The sequence below is a fragment of the Austrofundulus limnaeus genome, unplaced genomic scaffold (genome assembly GCF_001266775.1).
Source record: "Austrofundulus limnaeus strain Quisiro unplaced genomic scaffold, Austrofundulus_limnaeus-1.0 Scaffold244, whole genome shotgun sequence".
Classification (NCBI taxonomy): Eukaryota; Metazoa; Chordata; class Actinopteri; order Cyprinodontiformes; family Rivulidae; genus Austrofundulus; species Austrofundulus limnaeus.
Genome location: NW_013952646.1, coordinates 590294 through 607456, shown reverse-complemented (window position 1 = coordinate 607456; position 17163 = coordinate 590294). Strand labels below are relative to the sequence as shown.

At 39.5% G+C, this 17163-nt stretch overlaps 1 protein-coding gene across 1 annotated transcript; it reads right to left on the bottom strand.

Annotated features, from left to right (window-relative positions):
- Positions 1 to 2838: 2838 nt before the first annotated feature.
- stox2a (storkhead box 2a) lies at positions 2839 to 17163 on the bottom strand (the record flags this gene model as incomplete). The annotated part of the gene is given in 4 exon segments (XM_014020208.1): positions 2839 to 3703; positions 9551 to 12095; positions 15441 to 15593; positions 16978 to 17163. Coding segments are annotated over 4 exon segments (3075 nt in total). The 3' UTR covers positions 2839 to 3501.

Here is a 17163-nt window from a genome sequence, read left to right as displayed (position 1 = left end):
AAATTACACCGTAAAAAGATGTAGAAACATTTAGTTTTTTTTCTGTTTTAAGTAGACAAAACCATCTTGGTATGACTAGTTAGTCGAGCTTTTAGACAGCTTGTTGTTATAACTATAATGATCACAAGAGGGCGCCAGTATAGTTTTTTGGTTGGTGCTTTTTAGCACCACAGAGGGAACAAAACAAAATTTATATATATTTTTCCTGAGTCTTGATTTTTTTTCTCAGAACTCTGAGATTAAAGCAAAATTCTGACATTTTTCTCAGAATTTTACCAGTAAAATTCTGACTTTAATCTCAGACTTCAGACGAAAAAGAAATCTAAATTTCTGACTTTTTCCTCCGAAGTTGAAGTCAGAACTCTCGAAAAAATATATTTTTGTTGCTCTGTGGCCCTAATACTCTTCTGTATTTTAGTGTAGATTTTGTTTCTCCATAAAACTATCTTCAGTGAAAAAAGAAGACAAGAGATGGTTCTAATTGAACCTAAACAGGGACAGAAGCCATGAATAGATACACGTTTGAAGGTAAAATGTTGCATCTCATTGGAGCTTTTAAAATGAAGCCAAAGCTGTGAAGCATTGATGTTGTGTGAGATATTTTACACTGAGYTCTCTCCAGAGAAACTAAAAGCATAAACTGAGACCGGATAGCTGCTCGAGGAGGTTTCTCCATGTTGCAGCGTTATTGCAGCAGCTTGTTAAGCCTCTTTCTGTGTTTGTTTCCCCCTAAAGTCCATCCAGGGAACTGCAGGCAGACCAGCTGAAGTACCAGAGTCTAATCATGGAAACCATTACAGCTGAGTTAGAAAAAAAGATTGTCAACATGTCTGCTAATTATACTATAAATACTATAGTTGCTATAGTACACAACTATACCTTTAAAATAAGATCAAAAACTCAAAATACAYATATGTGCAAACCAGCAGAGTTTATAGTGTGTGGATGAGTGATGCTTTAYCAGAAGACTGTTTTGGTTGTTGTTTCTCACCACTATGACAGGTGGGAGATCATGTCATTGCCAGTTTGTTTATTTGTCTGTTGGCAAAATAGCTCACAAACCACTGGACTGGTTTTAGTGAAACACGTAAAATATTAATTGGCTGTACATTTACAATTCTTTAACATTTGGAGTCAACCCAGTTCAAGATGGAAAGTAAACCTAACTGACCTTAGCAAACACAAAGGTGGCTTTAGCTCAGTTGTAATAATGAACTAAAACTTGGCGAAGTAGTAGGTAAGAATATTCTCCAATCACATATTTAGAACACAAACAAAGATGTGCTTTTAAAACTTTGACATCCTTCAAGTAAAGCTAGAGATTTGTTTATTTTAAGGATCAGCACAGTCTGTGATCGATTAAATTGTTTTCCTAAGTGTTTTAGTGTTTACTGCTTTTTTCCTGCAGAAACGTACATTTCCAAGAGCAAAACCTGAAATTTTAACTGCTGCAACTGATCCTTATATTCACTAAATTAATTAGCTCTGAATTTAACGATGAAATAGCTAAATATATAATATCTGTAATTTTTACAACAAGTAAAATGTTTACATTTTGATTAGTCTGAGCACATAAGTCAATAAGTTCAAACAGCATTTCAGACTAGTTGAACAAACCGTTGAAGCTTTAGGCTTTAAAGGAGCTGTTTTAGTCCCAAGTCACAGAGCACAACAGTGGTAATTGTTGAACATCCTGCAAAGTCGCCGCCTCTGTGTGCAAAGATGTATTTTCAAGTTTTATTAATAACTTTAAAATTAAGCCAACAGCTATTCAGGAGAAGAGTTGTTTATGGCAGGGACCATCAAGCACTGGGCCTAAGTCTGACCCATGGATCATTTGGTACCAGGCTGTGCAGAAATATTAACTTGTTAACCTGCTGGCTTAACCCTAACCCAGATTTAATTAACTATTCTAGGCAATCAGTCACATGTACCACAGACAGTTGGGACATGAGAGGCTTGCCACACATTTCGGGCTCTGAAGAGTCTACAGATGAACCCAGTTGGTCAAACGAGGTGTCAATCAAAAGAAGACGACCAATCAAATTGTTTGAACAGTTATTATGCAAATTCAGTCCCTGGTAGGCTATAAAGAGGGAGTGGGCGGTACATTATTTTAAAAAGAAAAAAAATGTAAAATGTCATAGGTATTTTACTTAAAAAATAAATCATTTCAGTTTGTGCCTCTTTCTCATTTATTTTTAATATTATTTTTATGTTGTAGCAAACCTACAAGATAATGTTGGCAAAAACGAGCGAAAATCAAACTACGTTGGAGTTCTTTTTACTCACTAGTCTGTGTTGTCTTGTATAAAACTGGTAAGGCAGTCAGTTTTGCAGATACTGGGCTAAAATTTGGTGTGTGAGACTGATCCCTAATTTGTTTAAAGAAAGCTATAACTTCAAGGAAGAAATATTTTTTTGTCTAATGAAAAAGAAACAACAGAATCTTCAACAACACAAATGGCTGTTGCTGCTTGAACAATGCTCAAAGTTCATACTTAATTAAAAAATGAAAAGCAAAACATTTGACATGAATCTCTTCCATTTGTTATTTGTTCCCCTTATTTTATACCATTATATTATGACTCAAAATGTATTTATACTCCATCTGCAATGAAAATACATGTATTATATTAAAATAAATGAGCGTAATGACCCTGTTTGATCACTTTGTTTAAAATCAACTCTAAAACTGCTTTAAGCCTGCATCCTTACAATGTTTTACAAGACAAAAAATGTAAACATCAGTGTGGAAATGTCATGTGAGAATACCAAAATCCCAGAGCCTGTGCTCTGTAAAGATGGTGATGTGCGGCTCATATCATCCAAACGTCATTTTAGTCACATAGCATCTTTAATACCACCATTATAATAATTAGGATATCAAAAGTATCGAGTATACATACATAATTTGCATTGCGGTACACAAATCTGAGCTGATTTATGTTTTCATATCTTTCATTCGTTGTTCTCAGGATAGACTTTTATTGTCTTGACATTGTGCTGATACATTAAATTGTCCTGAACAACTCGACGCTATTTCAGGAAGGAGAACATTTAGTTGGACATGTATTGTTAAGCGATATAAAAAGCTCTTTTTTTTTGATATTTCCAAATGTAACTTGAATCCTATAGTCTACTACTTTCCAATACCAATATTCAAGAATCTTGATATAAGCCAAACTAGAGTCCATGTCACCAAAATCAAAGTACTTTAGGTAGGTTTCTGCACCTACTGCTGTCTTCATATTCTGTTCTTCTCTTTTTTTGCAGTTAAGTTCTTGATGCTGTAGGAACAGTCTCTTGAAGCCATGCCTGTTTTTATAACAGTCCCAGTAAATGGATCCTCAGGAGTCTGAAGATGTGTGTATGCGTGTGTGTATTCATTTGTGAGTGTTTATGTATTTGTTGGAAAGCGAGGGAAAGTGAAAAAAAACAAAAAAACAACCCGCCTCACTTCAGCTCCACCTCCTTCACCGTCTCGGTCTGCGCTGCCTGTCAGACGCTGGTGATGGAGGCCAGGCAGTTCGATGATTTCTGGAGTTTCTCGGGCTGTGTGGTGGGGGGCTCCGGGATGGCACGAAAGCTGAAAGGCAGTCCAATACTACTGGTGCCAATGTGTCCGGGGCTCAGCGCAGGATTCTGCCGTCTATTGCTTTCCACAATGCTGGATGTGTTGGATGCAAGGCTTTCACGTGTTCTGCGCAAATAAAAAAATAAAAAACACAACAAGATGTTAGTTTGAAAATTCATTGTAAAATCCTGACACAAAATCAGTTTTCAGTTAAAAGCTTATTTYATAAATATGTACAATATTGTCAGTTTTGCATTACACGGTTACACAGATTTCTATGCTTATTTGAAATTGCAAACCGCAGCAGCTCGCTGTAGCTCTTTTGTTGGTGCCTGTGGTACTTCCTGCAGGGATGTTATTGCATTTCTGCTAGAATAATTATGCAATATCAAACTGACAGGGGTGTAAAAGTTTATAAATTAGCATTTGCATGATGGGCACCATGATGGCGCATTGATTGTTGCCTGTTAGCAAGAAGGTCACATGAACATCTCCTGGCATTTCTGTGGGGTTAGCATGTTCTCCCCGAGCTTGTATCGGTTTTCTCCTGACCATAGATCAAAAACATGAATGTTAGGTAGTAACTCTAAATAGTCCTTAAGTGAGAGTGAGAAATGTTGTTTGTCTCTATGTGGTCCTGTGATGGACTTGTGACCAGTTCAGGCTGTACCCCGCCTCTCGCAGTGACTGATGAAGATAGGTACCAACTCCACATCACCTGGAAAGGAAAAGTGGGTAAAAAAAAGGTGGATGACCCACTGGTGTTTTTGAGACTGAAGTTGTTTTAAGATGGCAACAAATCCACTCTAAGTTTTCATCAATCTACAGGGGTTAGACCGTGAAACTGAAACACCTGGTTTTAGACCAGAACATTCCTTTCAGACAGCTTCCTCTTGCATCCACAGTTAATCCTGTTGGATGTGGTTCATCCTTCTTGGTGGTATTGTAAGTGTTCAGTTCTAAGTGGAACAGAGTTTTTGTCCCTTCGAAGGCCCATCAGAGGACTGAGAGTCCAAGACAGTTTCCTTGATAATTTAACTCGAGGTGACCCCTACAGTGTGCTGACATTACCTTGGATACCGTGGCTCTAGATACATCACAAAGACTTGCTGTCTTGGTCACAGATGCACCAGCAAGACGTGCACCAACAATTGTCCTCTTTTGAACTCTGGTATGTCACTCATAATGTTGTGTACATTGCAATATTTTGAGCAAAACTGTGCTCTTACTGCTAATTGAACCCTCATACTCTGCTCTTACTGGTGCAATGTGCAATTAATGAAGATTGGCCACCAGGCTGGTCCARTKTAGCCATGAAACCTCCCACACTAAAATGACAGGTGTTTCAGATTCATTGTCTAACCCCTGTAGTTAAAATTAAACTCTGTTTCTCCAAACAAAGGTATTTCAACGAGCTATCTACAACATGCAAGATATTAATTATTCATAACCTTTCCACTGAAGTCCATTTCAAAAGATCTTAATTTTTAAACATCTGCTAATTTTTATCCCTTATTTAATAGACARCTAAAGTAAACCTTCAAGAAAGCTYGCAWACAATACCAGATAGCTTCAGAAAATTTGTTTAATTTTTTAAAAGTTTATGCTGAGTGTAGTTTTTAAAAGTAGACATTAAAATCTGAAGGTAATGACCACAAGAAATATAAACCACAGTATGTGACTAAAAAGGCAAGAATGTTTGAAGGCACAGGGTCTACTGACAGATGATGTATTATAAAGTAAAGGATAGTTTTRTGTGCGTTTTTGATTGTTTTAGGACACATTAGGTTAGGATAAGTGAGTCAAAGCTGTGTTAGTTTTGACTTTTTGTTTTTGTAATACGCCAATCAAGACGATAGGTGAAAATTTAAATTGGATTAATTAGTTTACAGTGTTTTAAAATCAATCAAGGCATTAACTCACAACTCAGTTTACTCTAACACCTGACACCAAAGGTGAGCGAATATGTCATTGCTGTGTGTGTGAGTGTTTATGTGTGTTTGTCAGTTAGCAAAACATTTGACCACCCAGTGGATGGAGTTTAATCCATTCTTCCATTTTCTTTACCCGATTCTCCTGTCTGGGTCACAGAGAGCTGCTGCATTCAGGACAGGTTGTAAGTCCATCACAGGGACACAGAGACAAAGGAGAGACACTACCAGTCACTCTCACTCACATCTATTTTTAACAAAACCTTCACAAATCAATCATTTGATGGTTATTAACAACTGATTATCTCTGAAGTTAACTTGATTCAAGGTGGTTGACACCCTAGCAAACACAAAAATGGCTGCAGCTCGGTCAATTTTAAATGGATGAACAGATGGCTGAATGAGTAAAACTTATTTTATCCAAGCTTTATTGTAGCTCCAGTGAGGTTTGTTTGAATTCACTCTACACAAATAATACATATCTGAGAAACAAAAACAAAGAATTGTTACTTGAAAAAGGACTTTGTTGTATTATTTGTGTCAGTCTTGTTGAAGGAATCCAACAAACAATTTCAAACAAGTTCAACAACCCAGTTAAACTGTGAACTAAGCGCAGAAAAAAACTGAATCAAGCCAAAAAGAATGTGTTGATCCAACCTAAAATGTCCCTATGAAGCAACATAAATGCTCAGTTCTGAAGGAAAATAACATAACTGTATTTAAAAAAAGGTGATATCGTAAATGATATGATACGTATTAGGGCCATTTTGCAGATGAAAAAAAAAAGTAAACCTCCGCAGGTATATATAAAAGTAAATCTCTACCAAAAAGACTCAGAAATTTTGAGATTAATTTCCTAAATTAAAAAAAGTACATTCTCTGAGCTCCAAAAGTCATAAATGTGTGAGAAAAACTCTGAAATTCCTAGATTGTTTCCAGAAATAGGAAAAATAATAGAAAAAAAATCTGAAATTCTCTTATGTAGACAAGTTGTAAATTTTTGAGGAAATAAAACCCCTCAGAAGATTCCATGATTAAAGGCAAAAATTTCGATATTTACATTTTATCTGACATTGTAAATTCAGAAATTTACAAGAAAAAACTGAAGTTTACAAGAATGGCTAAAGGGTGATCCCACCAACTTTCACTACCTCGAGCCTCTTTAACCTGCTCCAGTTTAAAACTAAAATACGTAGATAATTCAAACCTGGACTAGATTATTCTACACTGATTGAAGAATATTTAAAACCAAATGTGTGATTTGTGAAACATATGTATATGATTTGTAAAACTTTAATATATGGCAATTTCACGACCTTTTATGCATTTTACAAACAAATYGAGCATGGCCAGATGGAGAGGTAAGAGAAATCTACAAGCTTGTTAAGTCAAAGACTAAGCCAAGCTGTGCAGTTTTTTAGATGATTAACTCTCAGAAATAAAGTCAAAAGTGAGAAAATGTCCAGATTGTTTTCTCACACAAACCACAACCTCCAAACAACTCCAAACTTTTTAAACTGCACACGTGCAATATGTTATAGGTGTATTTTTTTCTACTACTCACAGAGTAGAAGCACAAAGAGGTGTTCCTACTGTAGACCTCACTAATGCAACTAGTGTCCAACATAGAAATCCATCCATCCATTTTCCAGCTTCTCTTTTCCAAGTTGTGGTGAGCTGGTGCCTATCTCCAGCAATCACTGTACAAGAYGCAGGGGATCACCCTGGACAGACTGCAAGTCCATCACAGGGACACAACAACCTTTCCCACTCTAGCTAGGCTTGGGCAGTATGACGGTGTTTTGGTCTACTGCGGTATCAAAATATGGTGRCGGTAGGCCTGCACAATATATCGAAAATTCATCGTCATCGTGATAACAGCCTGTGCAATATGCATATCGCAACAACTGCATAAACTGCAATAAATGGTTGGCTCAAAAGTTTGCATTTTCGAGTTTTGTCACTCAGACAGAAGTTTGAAGTATTCCACCAATCAAATAGAACCCTTAATGTATTTGGCTAAATGGATGGATCCCTTCCTTAAATTTTTTTTTTCCGAATGAAAATGATTTTTTATGGGTTTTTTTTTTGCTTTGAATCCAGAGCAGAAAGACATCAAAACTACATAATTATGTATTTGGTATTTTTTCATTTATCGCAAATCATATCGTCATCGCAATATTAAGCACCAATATCGCACATCGCAGGTTTTTCTAATTTCGTGCAGCCCTAGGTGACGGTATATACATATAAAAAAGATATATTAGACATGTGTGGAGATCTACCAAACTTCCCAGCAATTTCTACAAGGCTGCTAAGAAAACTGGGACATGGATATTCTAGGCTCTTTTGAAGATGCCTCAGAACTTTATTRATGTGAGTTCTGACCAGCTCTGCTCATTCAGAAGACAAATAAAGAAAGCGGGAGCAGCAGTGTAGTGTTAACAGCTGTGGAGACCACCCAACAGCGGCCCACAGGTTTCTTAGTCAAAGCACCATACAGCTTTCAGATTTAAACTTTCTGTGATTTTATTTTTCCAGAGACAAGCACTGCTGCCCAACCCTGACTCTAACCCTCACCTAGAGACTTTAGAGTTACCAGTTAACTTAACATCTATGTTTTTGGTCTGTGGGAAGAAACTGGAGTACCAGGTGAAAACCCATGTGTGCATGGACAGAACATGCAAACTCCACCCAGAAAGGCCCCCTTCTTGCTGGCAGCAACTCTAACCATGCCACAACCGTGCCGCCCAACTTATAGAGTGAGTCAGACAATACCATGGCACAAAAGGCAACAAAGTGAACCATTTTTATAAACTCTTTACTGAGAACAATTTGTTAAAATTCTTTTTTAAAAACTGACAAATGAATGGCAGAATACCAATCTTCAACATAGACATCTTTAGTGTTGGACAAAATATTCATACGTTGTCTAAAATGTTATAGTGTGACAGGACCTTCAGAAATAAATATGGTAAGACTTAATTATGACACTTGAAAATAAAAAATCTTTGAAAGTTGGCATGCGAAAAATGTAATATTTCTTGTATTCTCAAGAAAACAACTAATTTAGATGTGTATTTTTTTTACCTATTTTTATTCATAGATACATTAATTTTACATATCCACTTGATGCTGTTCAAGTTTGTGTGACTCCAGGTCACCTCTCTATTACAGGAACACGTACAGCAGATAAACAACCATACACAGAGATGCTCAAACCTAGAACCAATTTAAAATCTCTAGCTAACCTAACGTGTATGGTTTTAGACTGTGAAAAGAAACTGGAGTACTCAGAGAAAACTGATGTATGCAAAGGAAGAACATCCACCCAGATAAACACACTTAAGCCAAAAATGGAACCAGAGACCCTCTCTTTGTAAAACAACAATGCTAAAGACCATACCCCAGCACAACTCATTCAAGACATCAATAATTTAATTCCAATTTTAAGCAAACAAGCAACAACATAAACAAAACTTTGTAACACACCATTCCACAGCATCTAATCAGCAAAATATATTGTGTATGGATTTTTTTCTTACAGTACAACACAGTGATGCAAACTGTATTGCTGACATTTTGAACTTTTCAAAATCTCACTTTAGATCTACACTGGTTCCCCAAAGGTTTTATTTCAGAGAAAAACAAATTTAATGTTTTAAAAAGAGTAGGCAATTCACATGCAGAGTGCCACAAGTAGAACCTGTCAAAGCTGCCCCATTTGACTGCCATCACACTTAAACTCTGCCTGTAAACTGCCAGTATAWACAGTAGCACCAACTGGTCAAAACATTCCTTATTTGACCATTAATTGAGACTGGTAAGACAGATGTCTATGTAAAATCTAATAAAATATAAGTATTAAACAAACAAGTGTCTTATATTACATCTGAAACTTYGCTTTGATATGAAGAGGACTGTTCCATTTTGATCTGTTAAAGTTTAGGTCCAAGCACCACATGTACTAATACCTGGTTTTACAGGTCCATTAAAAGTATACTACAGCAGATATTGGTTTTCTATAAAGTGCGGTTCGTACCTGGGGGAGTTGAATCCACTGTCCACAGTGACACTGCTGCTGTCCATGCTGTCCAAACGAGCAGAGTGAGCGGACTTCTGGCTGTTGCTGTTCTCTGTCTCCTTAGGACTGAGTAGGGTAAGATTGGTCTCCAGTTTCCGCTGCAGATCATGTTCCTTTTCCCGTTCCAGGAGCCACTGCATGGTTCCTTCCCCACTGCCACTGTTGCCTCCACCATTACCACCCCCTTCCCCAAGGTCTTTGTTGTCCTCCGTCGTCGCCAACTCTTTGTGCGAGTCCTCCTCTGCCTCTTCCTCCTCCTCATCATCTGATACATTATAATAGTCAAAGGAGGCAGAGGGGACTGTTGGCTCTAAGCAGCTTGGTAAAACTGCAGGTGACACTGAGGAAGTGGCTGAATTGGAAGGCTGTTGGGGCTCAGGATTGTCTAGGGCCTCTGTTGATTTGGCATGTGAGGCTTTCCGCAATGTGCCAGACTTGGTGTAGCTGCTGTCCACATAGCCAGTGGACAAGGCATTATGTGGAGGTTTGAACAAAGTGTCCTTGCTGAAGATCTCTTTCCTCTTGATCACCATACTGCCTCCTCCCCCTCCGGGATCCACATTATGTTGGTGGGGCGTCAAACGGGCACTTTGTGCTGGCTCTGGCGTCTGACTTGGTGTCAGTCGCACAGAACCGCTCTGTCCCTTTGCTGTCGACAAGTCCTCTTTGTACTCCATTGTATGTGAAGAGGTAAGGTGAGGCGTTTGCCGGTCAGCAGGAGAGCCCTTTCGGAGTCCCCCTGATGAGGTTAATGTGTCATATTCTGATTTTGCCTGAGGCGAAGGGGCAGTAAGGATTGTTTCGTTTGATGTATTGCACTGGAAGTACTCATCTGTAGAGGGCTTAGGAGAAAGTCCCATTAACTCATTGTAAGTTGGTAAGCTATCTCTGCTTTTGTTCCTCTCCATCGTACTCCGGATCCTTGACTCATCCAAACTCCCTTTCCCCAAATCAGGCACATTGAAATCAGAGTGAAACTTAGCAGCAGAGAACATGATCCTTGAGTAGTGAGAGGACTTCTGTGTGGCCCGCAGGGTGCCATCATCAGTGTAGTAATGACTGCGATCCTCCAGGCTAGGTTCAAAGTCTTCTGGCGCACCCAATGATGGGCCTTTGAGAGAGTTGTCCATGGAACGAGAACGTTCTTTAGCTTGATCCGACCTCTCATGACGCGACTTCCTGTCCTGGTTGTGGCTGTGACTTCTTTGCACTCTGGACTGGCACGTTCCACGTGAAGGCTCAGGAAAGGGCATCTCAGTCCGTCTCTTGGCAAGTTCCCCAGACACATCCCATTCAGGGGTAACAGGGCAGTATGATTCAGTAATATTGGGATTACTGTGAACCAGGTACGTTGCTCCTCCACTTCGTCTGCGCTCCAATGTATACATAGCTTCCCGAGGTGAGCGAACTAACGAGTGGCTAAAGAAGCGGTAATCCCTCTCCATGAACACAAGATCCCAGTTTGAACCCTCAGATGGGTCTCCCCTGGATGTCCTTGGTTTACTGTGAGAACGTGACTTACCATGTGGAGCCCTCCGGTGGCCTCTGCCCCTCCTGCTGCGTGAACTGTGCTGAGCAGAAGACCCTGCCTTGTTTTTCTGTGTACGCTCTTCCTCCAGCCTCTTCATCACAGCTGTGTGCCTTGCAACATTCTCCACTGTTAGGTCAGGGTTGATCCTGCGAATTATTTCCATCTCCACCTCTCGGGGAATGGGCGTGGTTGGCACATCCTCATCACGCAGGGGCCACTCCTCGGGGGGAAACTGGGCTGAGAAAGTAGCCAGCTGTCTCATTTTATCCTTCTTGAAACTCAGTCTGAAAAGTCTGAGTCCAAACCGTTTAGACTGCTTCTCGCCTGTACCTCCACCACTGCCCCCGCCGCCACTTCCTTCTTTCTTTTTGGTCAGAGTGTCAGTTTTATAAGGGAAAGAAGTGACGTTTTTGCTCTTATCAGTTTGATCTTGGGTTGGCGATTGCTGGACAGGAGGGGAAGAAGGAGCCGGGGGATGAGGGTATGATGGCGGCTCTCCTCTGTGTTCCTTGGCTGACGTACTCGGTAGCGGCTCCCCACCATTTTGATCCTTGGGTTGTTTATTTTGATAAGAATCTCCCTTGTGCTCCTTGGGTGACTTACTTTGGAGCGCAGAGGCGTGCAGTCTGTCTTCGCGGTAGGAATTGTACGAATCACCGTGACTCTTGCGAGGAGGCCTCTCTCTCAGGCACCCAGGTGTAGATGGTGTGATGTTGCCAGACTGAGGTGAGGTGCAATTTTGAGGTTGCTGCTGCTGCTGCTGCTGYTGTTGTTGTTGTTGTTGCTGCTGACGCTCAGGCAGCCGATCCTCTATGTGATACCACTTGTTGTTCGCTCTGATGAGGGATGGAGTAATAAAGTACGTCTGGGGAGTGACAATGTAGTAGCCCTCTGGAGTTGGGTATATCTTTCTCTCTCGCACCAGCATGTTCAGGGTATGTCGCAGAACCTCTGAGCTGGGTGTAGGCACACCTGCAGAACACACATGTATTTTCAAAGTTAAGTGTTGCAAAATTAGATACTTATGAAACTGTTGAAGTACAGGTATATATAAAAATATAGTCTTCAAAGTGTTTGTTAACCCTAACATATTCTAAAAGAAATACATAAAACTATTTAGAGAAAAAATAAAACTAAACAACTTTCTAACTCCCCTTCTTGGGGCGGTTGTGGTGTAGTGGTAGAGCAGCCGGCTTGGGACCTGAAAGTCTTAGGTTCGACTCCCCGCCATACCCACATGTTGTGGTGTCCTTGAGCAAGACACCTAACCCTMACTGCTCCCCGGGCGCCTCACATGGCTGCCCGCTGCTCCACTTGGGTGTGGATGGGTTAAATGCAGAGCACAATTTCGTCATTGTGTGGAAACATACACTGATGACAAATAAAGCACCTTTACTTTACCTTCTGTCCACTTTGAGTTCAAAATTATACAAATATTACCTCAAAATATACGAAATTAGAATATCCCTCAATATCTCTAATAACTTCTATGATATAGAAATGTAGTTATATCAAGGCACAAACCAATATAAAGTGTATAACAGATAAGGCTTTTCTAATTATATTTTAAGTAGGGTGACCTAAATAGTTGCTATTGATGAAAATAAATAAATACAATTATTTAAACAAAATACAAAACATTTCTCTTGCTCATTTATTTGTTGAGAAAACTTAGATTGCATGCCTGACTTCAGCAAATATACAGAACTTTGCTTTCTTTTACTACTAGTGTGATTCCTTTGTGTATTAATAACTACAAAAAGCATTTTTCAACATTGTACATCTATCCTGCTCATATGCTCTGACAAATTATAGCTCATTCCTCTGAACAGAGCAGCTTCCACTATGAAGTTTTTTTGGGTTTCATCACATAAACAGCTGATATCTTACAACTACATTTCTACTGATTTCAATACATTTACTCATTTTAAAACATAGGCTAAATTTGTCTTCAGATTATTTTGGTTAATACAACATGTGCAGTTAGAATTATTGGTTGGGCTGACAATTCAGTTTAGGAACGAACAATATGGAAGTTTATTTTGCAGTTTGATGTTAGATTGATACTGAACTAATCTGCAAACTAATCTAGACACACGACGAGCCTAAATTTTACTACTTCCACCAGGTTTTAGGGTTAAAATAGGTTCTTAAAGAAAGTACTGAAATGTAGGTTTTTCTTTTTTTTTTCTAAATGTGTGTATCTCATCAGTTTAAACTAAAAAAATGTGTTTTTGTCTTATTCTTAATTAGATGCAGCCTTATRAATTGTGATCTTAGACAAACTACAGATAAAAAGCAATAAACTCCATTTTGGACAGAGAGTTTGTTTTTAGCTGTGGCGCTTTCAAAAAACACACATGTTTAGTGTTTTCTTTGCAGAGGGCAGTAAAAGATTAACCTATGTATTTGCCTRCTAAGTTGATGTTCTTTTGTAACCTAAAAACAACTTTTTTTCTGATGAGTTTCAGGTGAACTCAGCCTTATAAGCACTGCCTCCAACATGGTGGACAAACAGGTTAGTCACATGCAAAAGAGGGCCATTGCCTAACAGTAGGCTTGATTAGTTCTATTCTTCATAGAGGGTCATGTGCCCCATCACCTGACCTGTGTTGTGTTATGTGTATGTAGAGAATGCAAGCGGGGGTTCAAAGTCCCCTGGTTTTTGTCCCTCTTTGTGTTGGGTGTCATCATCACCTCTTTTGCATGTGACTAAATAGAGCCATTGTTAGGCGATGGCCCTCTTTTGCATGTAACTAACCTGTTTGTCCACCATGTGGAGGCAGTGCTTATAAGGCTGAGTTCACCTGAAACTCATCAGACTGAAGAAGTGTCTTGGAGGAGAGACGAAATGTTTCACTAAAGAAGAACCCATCCAGAGGACCCACTGTTTTTCTTTTTGAGAATAGAATAGAATAGAATAGAATAGAATAGAATAGAATAGAATAGAATAGAATATTAATCCCAAGGGAAATTCAACATCCAGCAGCAGATACAAACATACTGTATAACATGGCATGAAACTCCAAATAGAACCCTTTAAACCTTAATTATACCTTAAAAATACATTTAAAAGCCCTCTTAAAATCTATTTAAAAGCTACCTTAAAAAGCCATAAAGAACTACTTCCAAAAAAATCCCTTAAAAACCTATTTACAACAAGACATTCCTCACAATAATCTGCACACTTCCTTAACCGAATAGCCTTTATGACTTTGAATTAAGTGCAGAACATTTGAGTATGTGTTGTCCTTGAACAACTTCAATTTAAAAAAAAAACTGAACTCAATTCTGATTGGATTGATGAACTAATGGTAAACCTGAGTGGGGCCAAAACAGAAATGGATTGCAGCAATCTCAAAACAACTCCAGTCTTAAAACAAATCAGCAGTTTGTACAAACACTAATTTAGAAACCTTTATATTGCCATCAGTTTTGCATTCTGTGGTTATTTGCATGGGAATCTATGATTTATTACACAAATATCAGCAGTGACAGCTAGCTATAGCACTTACAATGCAGCCTGAATCACTTTTGGCAAGAGTATCATAATATTTGAACTAAACTCAACTTTTTTGTCACTGCATGAAAATACAAAAGGTAAAGACGGAAATGCAAAACTGACAGCACTGTAAAGAATAATAAAATAAAATCTGCATGAACCACTCACTGCATGGCATTTTTAAAGATTGTAGTGGTTTTAAGACAAAATTAATTCACTTTGGTCATGGTTTTGCTCAGTGGTTAGCTCATCAAGTAGGTCAGAATTAAACTCGGTTTATTTAAACTGAAGYGATTCAAAGAGCCATCTACAACAGGTAAGATGTTAATTCTTCATAACCTTTCCACAGAATCCCCCCTTTATGTGAAGTATTGTTTTAAGTGTTTGACTAAGAAATAGTTTACACCATTTTTTAAAGTATGTCAGTCAGATGTCAGATTGTTTAGTTTTATAAGCAACAACAATAAAAAAACAGAGGTCAGGTACTTTAAGTAAAAGTATATTGGCAAAAAACTTGGCAAAGTTACAAAGCCTCAAAAAATATATAAAAAAACAAGTACTGACAGTTATACACCTCTGTGAAAACACTTTTTTAACACTTAAGGTCTTCCAGCAGCTGCTTTTAGCATTTAAATTCAGGTGTWTCTTAAGAATACCTCAAGCTAAACTAGTAGATGAGACTAAARTAAAAGACAATAACATAGTTGTGTATATTTTTTCTAGCATGGTCTTTTTAAAAATATGACATTATGTTTTTGAAGATTCCTACATGGTTTAGCACAGCCCTTTGTAAAGGAGCAGGTGAGCRTGCGTACCTGGAAAGCTGGCAGTGAGGTGCTCCATCAACGCCTCCTGGTTGGCAGGTTTGTGGGCAGCGTTCATAGCAGAGATGGCCAAGCACAAGATCTCCCCCAGCGGGATGAACTGCGACTGACTGATCGGCGACATGCTGATCGGGGACACATCACCTGCAGGGGAGGGAGGAGGCACGAGCACAAGTGTGAGATCATGAATGAACAGTGGGCGCAGCGTGTGAAGCTATGATGTAATGGTCAAACAGCAGCAGTGTGCATGCCGCCTGGAACGCCTCCTCCCCTCCTCTCTGTGCTTCCTTAGCTTCTCACTGCTGCTGTAGCTGCTTCTCGCGGGTTAGCAAAGCGAGGCAGCTGCTGCAGCAGCCGGAACTGGAGCACCTGAATCCGTGCGAACTGCTCACCCAATTTGCAGTGTCAGAATAAAAAAAGAAAAGAAAAAAGAAAAACGACAAGAATTGAAGTTATTCTGCTTCAGGTTCAAGTGGAGAGCTAGCACACGGAAATTCTCAGTCGCCATAAGCTGGCTTTGCTGTCAGCCATAATGAATGATGAGATCATCCTGCAACCAGAAAGCTCGGCTTCAAACCCCTCCGAGAGCCAACATCTGTCTAGCTGGATGGTTGTAAAGCAACACAGCGAATGCACCGCTGCAGCATCTGTGCTGTAGTGACCCTGTGCTCTGACCTACATCTGAGAATCACACGAGAAGATGAAAAATCTCCAACATCAAAGCCTCTAYGTTTTAGTCTAATTCGACTTTATCTTCCCCTCATTTTGAGACCTAGAAAACAGAAAAACATTATTCATCGCAGCGCTCAAGTTCGGTCATCATTCGACGCCCGTGTTTCTTTAACTTAAGCAGGAATGTGCACTTGGCTCAGCCTTCATAGCACGTTCAGCTGAATGGTCAGTTAAGCAATGCGATGACGTTATCTCTCCTTAGTGTCACAAACCCCCTTAGCTTTATGTGGCTGTACTGGGCTTTACTTTCAAAAAAGGCCTGATCTGTTTGTGAAACTGCACCAAGAAAGCATCTCTCACTGGGATTTTTTTGATGGCTTCTTTTAGCCTTTATTGACACARGAGAAGTAAGCACCTACCTACAAATAAAATGATGCATGACGACATTACTACATGACTGAGATGGRAAGGAGGCTCCATCCAGCAAGTAATTGATATACACATAAAAAACACACACCAAAAACTGTTGAAAATTGTCCATTTTCGGTAAATGTTTATCACTAGTGAACAGATCAGGAAACCCACTGAGATGCAGAGGAACAGACCTGTCACATCATCCGAGTGACCATTGGATCTAAAATGAGYACAAACTTTTTCTGCAACAAGAAAAGAATGAAACTCTCTTTCACYGAACCTTTTTGACTTAATCTACAAGAAATGGGAAGAAAAGGGAGGATGCCATAAACATTTCTTTCTTGACTAGATCAAATCAAGACTTTCCAAACTCAGAGCAGCCTTGCGTAGAGGAGGTGGAGCTTCTGATGGGGGTGGGGGGGGGGTGGCGTGTCACACTCACCTGGTGCACGATAACTTGGCGGGGACGGAGAGAAATGCGGAGGAGGAGGAGGAAGATGCTGCTTCTGCACACGGATGTCTTTCTCACTACGAGAGAGATTATGATCCAGTGGGCGTTCGGGAAGCTCCGAGCTGGGCCAGGCCCGCCGCAGGTTGCCGCTGCGGTTCTTCTTCATCGTGACCCCCC